Here is a 15910-nt window from a genome sequence, read left to right as displayed (position 1 = left end):
TAGTAATTAAATAAACTCAAACCTGTCCTCTAGAGGTTTTGTTCCTTTGCATATATTAATAACTAGCCAGCTACCCCACTTCAGATCAAAGCTCCCGCCCCCGTCACAACAAGCTGTCAGGGACCCGCTTGACCCTCGCAGGCACTGTCTCTTTAACGTGTAATCGAACTCTGATTGCATCGATCATAGACTCAATCGCCTTTCCCTCCTATCGGTCTCATTCCTACCCCAGTTACCACCCTCTTTCTTGGTGTCAAGCCGGGGGTAGCAGGAGTGTTACTACACCTTGGCTTTGGTGTGTGGTCTCACCTGACCCTGAAGCGTCCCGCCCGCCAGCTGGCGGAGGCCGGGCTGTCTCGGCGCCGGCGGAGCCTCGGGGCTCGGCTGGCCACGCCTGGAGCGCGGGGTTTGACTGGGCCGCCGTTGTTGTAGTGACCGGGAGGCGCCGCCGCTCTGGGCAGACGGTTCCGGGCACCGCACGGTCCCCCCTGCCACCCTGGCCCCTCCTTCCCCCGGTTTCCCCCACCCGCAGGAACCGGGTGCCCACCGCTCCCCCCATGGCCTCCGCCCCGGTAAGGACGGGATTGGGGGTCGCCTCCCCAGAGCTTATCCCGCGGGCTGTGGGGCCAGGTCGGGGCCGCGCCCGCACCTGGCGGGAGGTGGAGGCAGGTGTTCGCAGCCGGGTCCTGAACCGCGGGCTCTTAGCCTCTCGCCCCGGGTGCCCACGTCTCACCCTCTGCTGCTGGGGCGTCGGGAGCGCCCAGCCCTGGCCGGGCTCCCAGGCGCTCCTCCCGGCGTCTCGGAGCTCGGGACCGAGCCCCTGCAGTCGTCCCATGGCCCCCGGAATTCTCGGAGGGTTTCCATAGAGCGCCTGCGTCAGAATCACCTGGGAGGTTTTTAAACAGTCCCGCAGCGGGGGCCCCGCCTCGCACCCGTGCCTGCTGGCCAGCCGCGGGGCCTGGGAACCTGCATTTCCAACAAGCTCCGGGGGCTTTCTCAGGTGCGCCTGGTTCTGGGAAGCGCGGACCCAGGATTTCGGCGGCTCCGCGGGGAAAGCTGGCGGCCCGCGTCTCCCTGTAGGGCGCCCCGCGTGTGCTGGTGGTGCGGGGCATCCTGCTCCGTAGACACACCGTCTCCGTGGCCGTGCCCAGGCCGGACCCCGCGGGAGGGGACCGCGTTGATCCCCGACACCCCCGATTCGAGCTCTGCACCTGCTTTCAAAACTTGACAACTTTCCTTCCCAGGAGGACCCCGTTCTGGAGCGTTATTTCAAGGGCCACAAAGCTGCGATTACCTCCGTGGACTTTAATCCCAACGGCAAACAACTTGGTAAGTTTTATTGTCTGTTTTCCTTTTGTGATGGGGCAAACGCGCAGCTGGTCGGAAACCTTGCTTCCTGTCCACGCTGGGTCCCGGGAGAGACACTGAGGACCTACGTGGGGGCTGAAAGCGGCGGGAGACTCGGGTGCCCGGCGCGGGGCGTGCGGTCGGAGCCAGAGTGGGCCCGAGGGGGGCACCTTGGTCGTGCTGGTCCGGGGCCCCCATCCCAGACCCGCGCAGTCGTCTGGGTGGCGACTTTCGCGAATTAACCACTAGGAGGAGCGCGTGGGAAGGGGAGGGGTTTGTCCTCCAACCGGGGAGGGGTTTGTCCTCCTCCCCGGGAGGGTGGGGTGTTGGCTGGAGAGTTTGTGAAAAGTTGTGAGACTTGCTGGAGGAAGTGGGGAGAGAGGAGTTGGGGCTGTGCCGCAGGCCGAAGTCTGAGAGGTCTCAAGTGACCCCTGGAAGTCCCTGTGGCTGGAAAGGAGCCGAGCGCCTGCATGAAAGGAGGGACCTGCTCGGAAGTTCGCGCCTACCTGAGCCAGGAACTGAAGTTGCGGGTCCCGCAGCCCTTCCCCTGCCTGCTGACTCTGGTGGCCGCGTCTGCGCCCCAGCCCTGAGGATCCGGATGGCCGTGAGGTGGACTTGGGCAGGCAAAAGCTGCCTGCTGCTGGCGCTTTTAACTGTGGCCTATATCCTGGTGGAACTCTCCGTCTCCACTTTCCATGCCTCCTCAGGAGCTGGCCTTGCCTGGGAGCGGGGTCCTAGGCAGCTCTCAGACCCGGAGGGAATGGCAGGGGATTTGTCTCGACCGCTTTATGAGAAGCCCCCTGCGGACTCCCATGCACTTGGGGAGTGGGGCAGAGCCAGCAAACTCCAGCTCAGCGAGGCTGAAGTGAAGCAGCAAGAAGAACTCATTGAGAGATATGCCATTAATATTTACCTCAGTGACAGGATTTCCCTGCACCGCCACATAGAGGACAGAAGAATGTACGAATGTAAATCCAAGAGTTTTAACTATAGGAGACTTCCCACCACCTCTGTTATCATTGCTTTCTATAACGAAGCCTGGTCGACTTTGCTCCGCACGATCCACAGTGTTTTAGAAACTTCTCCTGCAGTTCTTTTGAAGGAGATCATCTTAGTCGATGACTTGAGTGACAGAGTTTATTTGAAGGCACAACTTGAAACGTATATCAGCAATCTCGATAGAGTCCGCTTGATTAGAACAAATAAGCGGGAGGGACTGGTTAGGGCCCGCCTGATTGGGGCCACTTTTGCCACTGGTGATGTTCTCACTTTCCTGGATTGTCACTGTGAGTGTAATTCTGGTTGGTTGGAACCACTGTTGGAAAGGATTGGTCAAGATGAAACAGCAGTTGTTTGTCCTGTTATAGACACCATTGATTGGAATACTTTTGAATTCTATATGCAGACTGGAGAACCCATGATTGGCGGGTTTGACTGGCGCTTAACGTTCCAGTGGCATTCTGTCCCCAAACATGAAAGGGACAGGCGGAAATCGAGAATTGACCCAATCAGATCACCCACCATGGCTGGAGGACTGTTTGCTGTCAGCAAGAAATATTTTGAGTACCTTGGAACATATGACACTGGAATGGAAGTGTGGGGAGGCGAAAACCTGGAGCTGTCTTTCCGGGTGTGGCAGTGTGGAGGTAAATTGGAGATCCACCCATGTTCCCACGTGGGCCATGTATTCCCTAAGCGGGCACCATATGCTCGACCCAATTTCCTGCAGAATACTGCTCGGGCAGCGGAAGTGTGGATGGATGAGTACAAAGAGCATTTCTACAATCGAAACCCTCCAGCAAGGAAAGAAGCCTATGGTGATATTTCTGAAAGAAAATTATTACGTGAACGGCTGAAGTGCAAGAGCTTTGACTGGTATTTGAAAAATGTGTTTTCAAATTTACATGTTCCAGAGGATAGGCCAGGCTGGCACGGAGCTATTCGCAGTATGGGGATCTCTTCTGAATGTTTAGACTACAATTCTCCTGACAACAACCCCACAGGTGCTAACCTTTCACTGTTTGGATGCCATGGTCAAGGAGGCAATCAATTCTTTGAATATACTTCAAACAAAGAAATAAGGTTTAATTCTGTGACAGAGTTATGTGCAGAGGTTCCTGAGCAAAAAAATCATGTCGGAATGCAAAATTGTCCAAAAGATGGGTCCCCTGTTCCAGCAAACATTATTTGGCATTTTAAAGAAGATGGAACCATTTTTCATCCACACTCAAGACTGTGTCTTAGTGCTTATCGGACACCAGAGGGCCAACCTAATGTTCAGATGAGAACTTGTGATACTCTAGATAAAAATCAAATCTGGAAGTTTGAGAACTAGCAGGGCACAATGGCACTTTGGTCCTGAGCTGAGGATATATTCAGGGGAGTCAGAGCCTCACTGAAGATTGTATTTTATCAACAATCACCCAATGGTCATCCGTGAGAGCTCTGTATAATCTGTGGTTCATTTTGGTGTAGAATACTGCAACTGAGTGTCCAGAGAGCTGTTGTTTAATATTTGAAAGTGCCTTATAGGTTTCTTTATTTCAGAGCTCTGTCAACACGGTTTTTTACTTCTCCATAAAGTGGACTGTGAATTGAGATACACAAAACATTTAAGTGCCAGATTTGATATTAAAGAATGTAAAAATCCAAGCAAAATGAGGGATGATTTATGTTGGATGATTCAGTTCTCTGCATGTCCCATTTTTTTAAGCAAAACTCATGAGTGTGCAGTTTGTGCTGCTGTTGCTGTTTTGATTGTACGTTGAATTTAGCTGAGACATTAAATTTTAGGTTGTGTTTATTTTTTTATTCTAATTTTCCTTTAATCAAATGGAAATCAAAGAAAGATGATTTTTAAGGAGAAAGGTCTGGTTTAGATATACGTGTTATTAAAAGAGGCCATTAGTTTGAATGGGAGTTGGGAGGTCTTTCCAACACATAGGCATCTCAGAAAAATATACCAGTACCTGAATGAAATGGAGAGATCTCTACATTCCACACTTTGTAAACTTGAGCTACTGTACTTAACTAATCTATACTGATACCTCGAATCGCTCTGATTTTGTAAGCTGTCCTGTCTGTGAACTTGCTTGTGTGTTAAGGCATTTTCTGATTGCACTCCCTTAAGTTGTGAATGTACTAGAGAGAGACTCATTCAGAATACTGTACTTCCTTCCTTTTGTTAATGCTTAATCACTTAAAGTAAATACAACTGAGGCCTCTCTGAAGTTTAACCCAGTTGTGTTTACTGAAATGTGTGAAACTGAAAGTGGGTCTGGTTTTTACCAAGGCTACAGAACTCTGCTACAGAGTTCTTGCTGATAAGGGCATTTAAGGATTTATCTTAAGAAAATAAGGGAAAAAAAAGACTTCCACTATGGTGAAGGCTGCCTTCCAGCTTGTTTTCAGCACCTACCACCGAGCCTGCACTGGGGCAGCTTTCAGGAAGTAGGAGGATGAATAACTGAATCAATGAATAGCTCAGCCAAGGAATGTATGTGACTTTGGTGGAGTCATTTGACCAAATGACTCCGTTTTGGACTCCGTTTCCTTATCTGCAAAATGTGGGTGCTGGATTAGATCTTGACAATCGCTTCCAGCTCTGAAATGTTACGATTATATGTTACTCCCTTCTTAGATTCAGTCATTGTGAAATCTTTACCACACTTTATCTCTTCACTTTTGACATAGGTAATGTTGTTGAACAACATTCAGTCCAGTTATGAAGCTGGAAAAGAGAAATGATTTTAAAACTCAAGTGAGCTGAGCTCACCTGAAGTGGTTTATTCTGAATTGAATGGAAAGTTGTCGTGGTCAGTGTTTGTATTCATTTCATTTTGATAATTGTTGAACCAAGTTTTGTTTTTATCTTTAATCTTTCAAACTCTAAAAGTAGTCTTTTGGGCTAAGAATATAAATATTTCCCAAACTAAACTATTTGAGAAGTAAACATACTTAAGCAAGAGTAATTTTACTGGTTTTATTCCAATGTTATTATCCAGAAATCACAGGGTAAATTTAGAATTAAATCTCAATTAGTTCACTTTGGCCTAGAGTTATAAAAAATGTGTGCTCCATAAAGAATTAGTTCATAATATTCATAAGTAGTTTTCAGTGTCTACTTAATGATTTAATGAGAGTAGGAACGTCACAAAATCTGAATTAAAGAAAAATTTTTAGGCTAGCCATTTCAAAAAGTAAAATTGCTATGTATCTTGAATGTTTTGTTTCTTTTTTACTTCTTGAAATGAAAATGTGTTAGTAACTTTCTGTCAGTTATCTTGCCACTGTAAAGTTTATCAAAGAATTGTCCAGATTTCATGTGCAATGTGCATGGCCCTGGGTGTAATTTAAGGAGGATTTATAATGCTCCTAATTTTACCAAGGGGTTGATTGACAACAGATATTCTCCGAAACCCACCCTTTCCCCTTGCTCAGTCTGCCCTTTTGTAAAATTAAATCTCCCTTTTAAAATTTATTTGTGTTGTTCTTCTTAGCCCCCTGTCAAATGGGAGAACTAAAATTGATATGTTCTGGAAGTACTTAATGAAATTATTTTTATTCTGGTATCTTGCTGCTCATGTAAAAAGGGAAAGAGAACATTCAAAAGTAAAGTAGTACATAATTCTTTACTTACTTTTTGTCTAAATTTCAGAGTGTAACCCGTTACTCTTTTTGGAAGAAATTTTAGGCTGGTGCTTTATAGCAATAATTCAGAACAGTGAGGCTGTTCACTCCTCACAACAGTATAGGTAACAGAAGAATCAAATTTTCATGTGTTCACATACAGGCATTTCCTATTTAATTCCGAAAACATACTGTAAAAACACAAACAAAATATATTTTGATGCCCTGCTTCTAATTTATTGGTACCAAAGTTTTCTTTTGCTGTAGGCAATTAAAAGTTGACCTTTCAAGTTTATGTACATGCTTAATAACAGTTTTAGTAAAATATTTGGTAGACAAGAAGTTTCAACTTTAAGTGGTTGCCACTATATCATTTAGTGTCTGATTCTATGAATAGTTTCACTATCTAAATAGTCATTTTTAGAAGTCATTAAAAAATAAGCTAGTTATCTGCGGGATCTCTGTAACTCAGAATTTTTAACCTTGTTTGTGAAAGAAAATGTGTCTACTTACCCAGTAGTAGGCTCTTGAGTGTTCGTTATATGTTGGCAAATCAAACTTTTCTAGATTGAAGACAAAAGATTGTTTTTAAGTTGGGTAGTCCTATTTGGTTTAGGGTCTCAGTTTTAATTAATAAAATACTTAGTTTTGACTTCTTTATCTTTTTGAATTACTGTTTTAATAATATTTTTAAATGAGCACAGAGAATGTTGAGGTTCAGATTAATCTCTTTTGAATGATGATTTTTTTTTCTGTATTATGAGCGGTTTCCATCCTTTTTCCCTTTTGTTGATGGTATTTGCAATATTGATTAAGGTATATAAAATAAAATGTGTGCCTAATTATTTTTGCAAATGGATTCTGATGATTTTAGTCTATGGGATCACTGTTTCTGTGTGCACATTTATTGATGGGGAACAGAAGTAAGTTAAGGTTGTAATTCTTTAACTTACTTGAAAATGCAGACAGTAGAATGTTAAAAAGTCAAGTTTTTTGTATTATTTTGCAAGGTGTCATTAACCAGCAAGTATTCTGAAGTGGTGTTAGCATTATTTATGCTAAACGAACTGGGAATGATGGGGGATCTCTGGGGCCCAATGGGGGCACTGTAAAAGGAAGCAAGTGGGCACCTGGGCACATTAACACTTATTTCACAACTCTGAGCCGAATAGAATCGTGTGTGTCCTGTAAGCCCTGTAGCCTCACACTTCCCTCCACCTCTCTGCCTCACCCTGTCCTAAGTGCAGTTTGTGCCCATCAGCAGCATCTCTCTCCCTGCTCCCTGAGTCCTACCCCACATCCTGCACTCCCCGCCTGACACACTGGTAATTACTAGTCCAAGGCCTCAGCTTTATATATCAGAAGTCTTATAGCCACATTTAAGATCTGTATAGTTAAGCTAAGCATATTTTCACTGATCTCTTGTCTTTTCATACTGCTTAAAAAGTTACTATAAATACGTGTGTTACAGTCCTGCTCTCTTACTGACTAACCCTGTGCAAACCATTTCATCTCTGTTTCAGTTTCATAAATGTGAAAAACAAACTGGAAAAACCATAGAGACGGTACATTAATGGTTGCTAGAGGCTGGGAGAGGGAGGAATAGAGAATGATTTCTAATGAGGATGTGTTTGGGGTTTTTTTTGGGGGGGGTTGTGGTGGTGGTGAGAATGTTTTAGAATTAGATAGTGACAATGGTTCTATAACTTGGGGCAAAACACTGAATTGTACACTTTAAAAGGGGGAATTTATGGTATGTGAATTATATCTCAATTTTTTAAACTTCGGGGGTGGGGGGGACAAAAAGACCGGAGTATTTCATGTATCCTAGAAAAGATTCCTCTTTTCTATGTCCCTCTGTGCATATTACACTTTAAAACAGGACAGCAACATTTATTATTAATACTTGAGTATTTTGTAATTCAGTAAAGTTAAGAAAGTTAGGTATTATGTGAGTTTCCCAGCTTAGTATTAGGCTACATACAGGTGGAAATCAGTTTTGGAGTTTTTCCTAAAATTCAGATAAACCTCCATGATTCCTTTTGAACAGGAGGTAGAGATTGTTATAAAAGGTGAATGAGTTCCTGAGGTGGATAGTAGTTTATGGCAGACGTGAGGAGCAGGGAAGTCCTTACAACCTGCTAATAATTGGGTACTGCTTTTCCTGTCATTCCCGCGTTGATCACTTTCTCAGGCTGGCCTGGGAGAGATGCTACTGCAGGCCAGCAGTGTCCTCAGATGCCTTGTCCCCATGCTAACCCACCGATGTGCACTTACCCAGTCAGTCCTCCTTTATTTAGTTAACGCTACTGTCTGCCAGGTGCTGGCCTATGCTTGGGTAGACAAATAGAATTTAACAAAATAGGTGTGCCGGAGATGGTTCTGAAGGATTCCCAGTCCAGCAAGAGAGACAAATAGTACCAAGTAGACACACAAATTATGCGCAGGCACAACTTGCAACAAGACAATAATTGAGTGCCGTGAAGAAAAAGAATGGGGTGCTTTGAGGGATGATAGCTTTGTCAACATACTTACGTTTGTGGGGTCAGAGAATGGAGAGGAAGATTGTCCTGAAGTAGGTGAAATATGAAAGAAAATGATTGTCATTTGAAAGGATTTCAGCAAACCTGGTGTCCCCAAGCAGGGTCAGAGTTTAAGTAGTTAAGGACGAGGAGGACGTTTCAGAGAGGAAGATGTAGATATACGAGCGATCATCTAGTGCGTACTTCTGTGGCCTAGTGGTGACATTTGGGACAGAGAGAAGCCATGGGTGTCAGGTTCAGCTAAGGGGATGCCCAGAGCATTGTGGGAGTGAGCGTGTACGATGATTGATAACCAGAGGGGCTGAAGGCTTAACCTTCTGGTCATAACTAGAGAAAATGGAACATGAAGCATGATGGATTTATTCTTTTTTAATTTTTTTACTTTTTTTTTCGATTATAGTTGACATACAATATTAGTTTCAGGTGTTCAGGATAGTTTTAGACACATACATACCTTATGAATATATGTCAGAATTATCTGAGAAAGTCGTGAAAACTTCAGATTTCTGGGTCTCACCCCAAAGAATGTGACTTACTAGAAATATGCAGTTTAAGGTCCCCAATAATTCTACTGGAGATAATCCATACATCTCCAGTGTTTTGAGAAGCACTGGGTTATTGGTTAAATGCACAGGCTTTGGAGTGTGATAGAACTGCGTGTAAAAATGGAGCTCTGTTTCTTTGCGTCTGTGTGACCTTGGGCAAGTTTCTTAACCTCACTAAACCTCATTTCCTCATCTTTGAAAGAGGGATAATATGCACCTGCCCTGTTGTAAGGATTAAGTAAAAGAATGCTTACAGAGTCTGTAAAGATACTGGGCCCATAATAACAACTCAGCCAAGGTTCGTGCTGTTACTATTATCAGTTCTCATAGAGATGTGGAATTTGAAGAAGTTAAATTACATTTCTCCAGGTTGTCATTCCTAAAGATTTTTGTTTTTTAAAGATTTTATTGGGGAAGGGGTACAGGACTTTATTGGGGAACAGTGTGTACTTCCAAAACTTTTTTTCCAAGTCAAGTTGTTGTCCTTTCAGTCTTAGTTGTGGAGGGAGCAGCTCAGCTCCAGGTCCAGTTGCCGTTGCTAGTTGCAGGGGGCACAGCCCACCATCCCTTGCGGGAGTCAAACCGGCAACCTTGTGGTTGAGAGGACGCGCTCCAACCAACTGAGCCATTTGGGAGGCAGCTCAGCTTAAGGTGCCATGTTCAATCTTAATTGCAGGGGACACTGCCCACCATCCCTTGCGGGACTCGAGGAATTGAACTGGCAACCTTGTGGTTGAGAGCCCACTGGTCCATGTGAGAATCGAACTGGCAGCCTTCGGAGTTAGGAGCATGGAGCTCGAACTGCCTGAGCCACCGTGGTGGCCCCCTAAAGATTTTTAAAGCACCCACAGCTTCTTTTAGACCATGCTTACACTAGCAAGCTTATTACTTAGTGTCAGCTAGTAGGAAAACATGCTTAATTATTCCCACATTCAGGGCAGAGAAATTTTAAGTTAGTGCCATCATTTAATTATGCTATTTATTATACAGCAGTAGGATATTATGCACTAATTCTGAAAGTATTAGACAGGGTATTAAGGTTTATCTAGTTAAGATTATAATCTTTTTATTGTGCAACCCTCCTTACTTCTGTCTAGGTTTATAGATGTGTATGCCTGGGGATTACATTTTATTTTTCTTTTCTTAAAAATATTTGTAGAGCTCTCCTTCTCATAGATTGCTGTAGAAGAGTTCCTTGTTTATTTTTCCCAGAAGAAGGCAGTGCAGTGTTTCTTTTATATCCCAAAGATCAGCATGAACCTGGAAATGCAATAAAAAGTGCGAAATCATGGTGCCCTCAAATTTGAAAGCTGAGTTTATTTCTGTTAGGTAGATTTTAAAGTATAACATAATGAGGGTATAAAATATATAGTGGGACTTCTGAAATGATTGAAAAATTCAAGAATTTCTATATGAAGGTGATTGAATTATTAGGACTGTCTTGAATCTGGAATGAAAAGGCTTGAGAGGGATATAATCCAAATTTACAAAGTTATGAACGATACTGTATTGTGAACACAGGCCTTTTTAGTAAATTCTAACGTAGCTACTCTTTGCCTCATCAATAATTCTTTTGGGAACTTATCAGGATATATTTGCACATGTCAGAAATGACACATGTGTTGACAGCAGTATTTGTAAAAGCACAGAACTGGAAACAACCTAAACAGGGTAGATTGGTTAGATAAATTAAGGTGTTAATAGCATACTATGCAGCTGTTAAAAAGAATAAGGCAGAACTGCCTCGAGTCATGAGACAGTAATTGATTACTAAAGTTGTCCTCCATCCCAAAGCAACTGTAAATCTAGACAAAATATGTGAGGCAACTGTTTGCATGCACTGAGCAACAGAGTGCAAAACTGTCATCATCTCAAGAAGGGGAATACAAGGCGAGCGCCCCCATGACCTTGGCTTTCTTCCTGTGGGCACTCCTCCTGCACAGCAGAGAGGGAGAGCCCAGCTGAAGCAGTGACAGCCTGGCTGTGATGAGGCAGCAGAGGTCATAGTCTGGCTGCGACGGGGCTGAAATTTATGCAGCAGGATTCCTGCACAGCCACAGAAGTGTGTGGGGGGTCGTTACAGTTTTGGCTAAGGGCCCAGCCACAGGTGCACAGGCGGAGAATGTGTGAGGTCTAGCCGTGATGGCTTCCTGCTGGCTGCAAGCCGAACGGTGATCCCAAGTGACCATGCAAGCCTGGGTGTCCCTACGTCTCTAGCTCGGACAAAGTGGGGAAGTCTTGTGAGCCCTCATTCATGTGGTTGAGATACCAGGGAGGTCGGGCCTTAGGAATCAGAACCACACCTGAAATAAAGGGCATGCCCTAAACCTAAGTTCAAAGCTGGAGTAGATCTACTCTAACAAAGAAGAAAACCAATTCTGACAAGACCAAAGAGGAGCTGAAATGACTCCTGAACTCTGGTTAGTAGGATTGCTTTTTTCAGAGGTGTGGGTTAGTGATTATCACCCTACTGTTTGTGTGTTCTAGGATTGAACAAAAATATGTCAAGCCTAATGGGAGCCAGATTTTTTACTGTGGGGCAAGAGAGTTATAACTATGAAAAGAGGGGGCTAGGATGTATTCGTGATATTAGACTGGAACTGGAGTTATCAGTATGAACTCATGATTTTTAATATCGTTATCTCTGTATCTGCATATAGCTAGATACAGTGTCCTATTTATATCTAATTTCTTAGTCCTGCCCACTGAAATTTCTACTTATATCTTATTTCTTAGCTCTGTTTGCTGACACACCAGTAGCAATGAGCAACTGCTTAATTTCTAAATGCCATTTTCCACTAATGGGAATCAGAGCTTCTTGGGGAAAAAGGCCAGTTCCAGGGTTGGGGCAGGGAAACTACATCTTGGGACATTTTCTAATTCTAGAAGTTTGGAAGTACTCAAAGAATGATGGACATATGTCAGAAGGTCACAGGGGCCAGCTTTAAGGGGCTCTTACTAGCCAAATATAAAAGTGGAAAAACATAAGTGTCAAAATAAATAATGATAGCAATGGATTATAACCCATTGAGTAAAATAATCTTCAAGTCCACACTGGTATAAATAAGTAAATTAATAAATAGATAAATGGAGGAAAAGGGAAAGTTCTATTTTGCAATAATAAATTAACAAATATTCATTAAATAAATTAATATAATTGCTAATTAATTAGTAAATTATGGAGTGAATGATGGGTTGGAAAATCATTAAAGGATGCTAAAATGAGTGTGTGATAGTTAAGGAAAAGGATATTTACCATATTTCGCCGTGTATAATGTGCTCCCACATATAATGCGCACCCACATTTTTGGCCCAAACGTTCAGGGAAACAGTACTACTCGTGTATAATGCATATCCCTATTTTTCCCTCACAAATGTGGGCCAAGAAGTGCACTTATTATACACGGCAAAATACAGTATATAGTCTTAATGTATCTCCCTATAAACTATGCTGACTGGCCAAATAATTCTCCAGGTAACCCACCAAAAGAACAGTTTATTTGGGAAAAGAAAAGGAAACAAAGCCACCAAGGAGTGTGTCTGCGCACACTGCCAGCTGGCATCCCCACTGGCCATCCACGTGGAAAAAAGAAAAAAAAAGGTGGCCTGAGACCAAAATGGCATCCCCCTTTATTTGCATCCCTCCCCCAGAAGTTACCACAAAGTTTAACAGGAAGTCAGGACTAAAGGGTTAACAAGGGGCCCAGCTCCACCCATAGTCCTCCTAGCTCAATGGTTAAGCATCTTAAGATGCCAGTTCACTTTTGTCAGCTACTTATTAATTACAAAGATGAAAGATACAAACTTTACGAGGCAAAACCCACCTAAACCAAGTGACCAAAGTGAATCTCACCAATATTGGGGCAGACAGCGTATACATCCTAGCATGATGCACTGATAAGAGCACAACATAACTTTTGTGGATTTCTCATCAAAACAATATATCATGAATCTTACAAGGGAACATCAGGGAAAGAAATTATTCAGCACACTACAAAAATGACAGGTCTGCAATCTTCAAGAATATCAAGGCCAGTAAGGACAAAGAATTACCTCGGTAATCTTCCAAGTTCACAGGAGACTATATATGGTAATTACTGCAGTACATACCCTGGGTTACATCATGGACTGGGGAAAGCAGCTCTAATTGGCAAAATCCATATATGGACTGCGGATGCAATAATAAGGGTATATTAAATAGTATTTAATTTCCTGACTTTGTTCATTGTACTGTGGTTTATGTCAGTGAGCGTCCTTGTTCTTAGGAAATACATACTGAAGCATTTTGGGAGAAGAGACATTATGTTTCTAACTTTGTTTCAAATGGTTAAGAAAAAAATGCGTATCTAAGAGTACTTATGGGCCGGCCCGGTGGCTCAGGCGGTTAGAGCTCCGTGCACCTAACTCCGAAGGCTGCCAGTTCGATTCCCACATGGACCAGTGGGCTCTCAACCACAAGGCTGTCGGTTCATCTCCCGCAAGGGATGGTGGGCTGCGCCCCCTGCAATTAACAAGGGCAACTGGACCTGGAGCTGAGCTGCACCCTCCACAACTAAGACTGGAAGGACAACAACTTGAAGCTGAACAGAATCCTCCACAACTAAGATTGAAAGGACAACAACTTGACTTGGAAAAAAGTCCTGGAAGCACACACTGTTCCCCAATAAAGTCCTGTTCCCCTTCCCCAATAAAATCTTTAAAAAAAAAAAAAAAAGTATTTATGTAGAGAGAGAATGATAAAACAAATTGGCAAAATGTCAACAAGAGCAAAATCTAAAGTGGAGACTATAAGGACATTTCTTTCTTTATTATTGAATTTATTGGGGTTAACATTGGTTAATAGCATGTAAATTTATTGTACTTCATTGTAATTGTACTGTAAGCTTGAAATTATCAAAATGAGAATTTATGTAAAGTGTGCAGGGGAAAATAAGATAGCTCTCTGTACTGATAAAGCATGAGCTCCAATATATTACACTAAGTGGGCTGGGGGAGAGGAAACATGGAGAAGGGTGGATGTAGCATGCTCCCGTTTGTATAACAAATACATATGAAAAGACACACCTCTTTGTTTAAGCACATTGGAAGATACTCAGGAAAATGGTTAACACTGCTTACCTCTATGAAAGCGATGAGGTGGCCGACGACTGGAAGGAAATTTTGGAAAATACTCTGTGTTAGTAATAGTGGAATTCTGTGTCATGTACATGTATTACCAATTGAGAAAGATAATTTAACAACAAATGCAAAAACTGGAGGTGGTACCATTTCTTTCCAGAAAGTAGTGTTCCCCTACAAAGCAGACCTCTAACTAAGTGTAGTTGATTTTGGTTAAATTAACAAATGAGAGCGCTTGGGTTAACTAAAGTTACTGCTGCTTAAGGTGACACAATAACTGTTGGCCGTTTGGGCATTGTGGAGAGCAAACATGTTCTCCATTGTGATGCTATTTGAGTTCCTTACCTCCACAAACAAAGCAGTGGCCTGCGTGAGCAGGGACTTTGTTCTTTCTTTTGTCCTAATGAGGATTTCTTGAAACAATGAATTATTGTTATAAAATATAATTTTTTTTTAAATTGGGTAGTTTTACCAGTTAACCTTTTCTCTTAACTTCCTCCCTTTGACATTTTATCTCAAAATAGACCACTCAGATGATGAATGATATGGCTTTGACATTTTAAATGATGTGGTAATGTTTATGTAGGGTGTGGTTGAGGGGAAATATATGAAAGCAAATGCCAAGTTGATACAGTGCAGCCCTGACAGCAGTGATCAAATACCTTTGATTAAGAAAGTGAGGAAAGATCAGTACTGGTTTTCACAGGTTTTAGTACGAATGCCTTCGTAGGGTTTTTATCTATTGGTGGTCTTTTTTTCTGTTTGCCTGAAATTTGCAAGAGAATACAGAGTGTAATTGGGACATCTCTGCCTCTGGTGTTTTATAATTAGTAGGCCTCTGAAATGCCACCATAACCTAAGGTTAGGCTGTCCACGTTTTTCAAACATTTGTTCATCCTGCTCTCTTAGTCATTTCTCTTTTGCAGGCCTCCTGCTGATATCAAGTGTTGCTTAACATGGATCTGTAGCTATCAATTCTCAAGTTATAAGTTTTGAGTGTCTGCTCTGGTTCAGGTACCCTTTTCCACTTTTCCTGACAAAGTGTGTCAGATGACAAAGTCAAGCCTGTGCCACTTTCTTGGTTAAGCTTCATATTCTCATCTCTCCAACCCCTCTCCCTCCAATTATTTGTTGTTTCACCAGATCCTATAGTAATATTTTTTCTACTCCTTATTATACTGAGAATTAGGGACGCTGTAAACTTTCAATGAATTAATGAATCAGTTGTGTTTACTAACACTATGTAGTCGCACCGGTCCCTGCGATCACTGAAATTCTTAAGTTTTCTACAACAGCCCCACATTTACATTTTACACGGGGCCCCACAGATTGTGGTCCTGTTCAGGCCTGATCTTAACTAAATCTCTTTGAAGCATTTGACACAGCTTGTCATCCTCTCATAGTATTTCCTGAAGTCCTGGACACCACAGTCTCCTCACTCTCCTCCCACTTCATTTATGGCTCCTTCCTTTCCTCTTCATTCTCTCAAAAGTAAGTAATTTTAGCCTCTTCTTTAACTGTACTCACTTCCTGAGTGATCAAATCCAGTTCCCAGTCTTTATTATCTAGACTGCTGCTGCTGCTAACAGTAACAAAAACAAAAACTCTAGTAATAATAGCTACACTTGAGTGTTTTCTGTGTGCCAGGCATGAAATTGCCAGGCATGAATTACAAGTATTATTTCACATAATACTTTAAATACCTCCTTTTGCAGATAAAATGTCCCA

The 15910-nt window shown here is 42.8% G+C and overlaps 2 protein-coding genes across 8 annotated transcripts in view; both read left to right on the top strand.

The window, feature by feature from the left end:
- Positions 1 to 337: 337 nt before the first annotated feature.
- Positions 338 to 15910, top strand: part of POC1B (POC1 centriolar protein B) — a 141671-nt gene continuing 126098 nt past the window's right edge. For 5 of the 7 annotated variants that reach the window (XM_019742146.3, XM_019742145.3, XM_074325301.2 and 2 more), the window contains exons 1-2: positions 338 to 572; positions 1245 to 1329. In XM_019742146.3, coding sequence (XP_019597705.1) covers positions 558 to 572; positions 1245 to 1329 — 100 coding nt within the window. In that variant the 5' untranslated portion in view covers positions 338 to 557. Of the gene's footprint in view, positions 573 to 621; positions 1001 to 1244; positions 1330 to 15910 lie in introns of those variants that run through there. The other 2 variants (XM_019742143.3, XM_019742148.3) reach the window with 2 other exon arrangements.
- On the top strand, positions 1654 to 4150 carry GALNT4 (polypeptide N-acetylgalactosaminyltransferase 4). The gene has a single exon (XM_019742142.3). The coding sequence runs from the start codon at positions 1946 to 1948 to the stop codon at positions 3680 to 3682; it is 1737 nt and encodes a 578-aa protein (XP_019597701.1). The 5' UTR covers positions 1654 to 1945; the 3' UTR covers positions 3683 to 4150.

The sequence above is a fragment of the Rhinolophus sinicus genome, chromosome 1, assembly GCF_057876585.1.
Source record: "Rhinolophus sinicus isolate RSI-liver-muscle chromosome 1, RSI-T2T, whole genome shotgun sequence".
Taxonomy (NCBI): Eukaryota; Metazoa; Chordata; class Mammalia; order Chiroptera; family Rhinolophidae; genus Rhinolophus; species Rhinolophus sinicus.
Note: the sequence above shows the minus strand (reverse complement) of the source record. Positions and strands in the feature narration are given on the sequence as shown.

Excerpts from the sequence above, each read along its gene's own strand:
- GALNT4 (XM_019742142.3), top strand. The coding sequence starts at position 1,946 with ATGGCCGTGAGGTGGACTTGGGCAGGCAAAAGCTGCCTGCTGCTGGCG.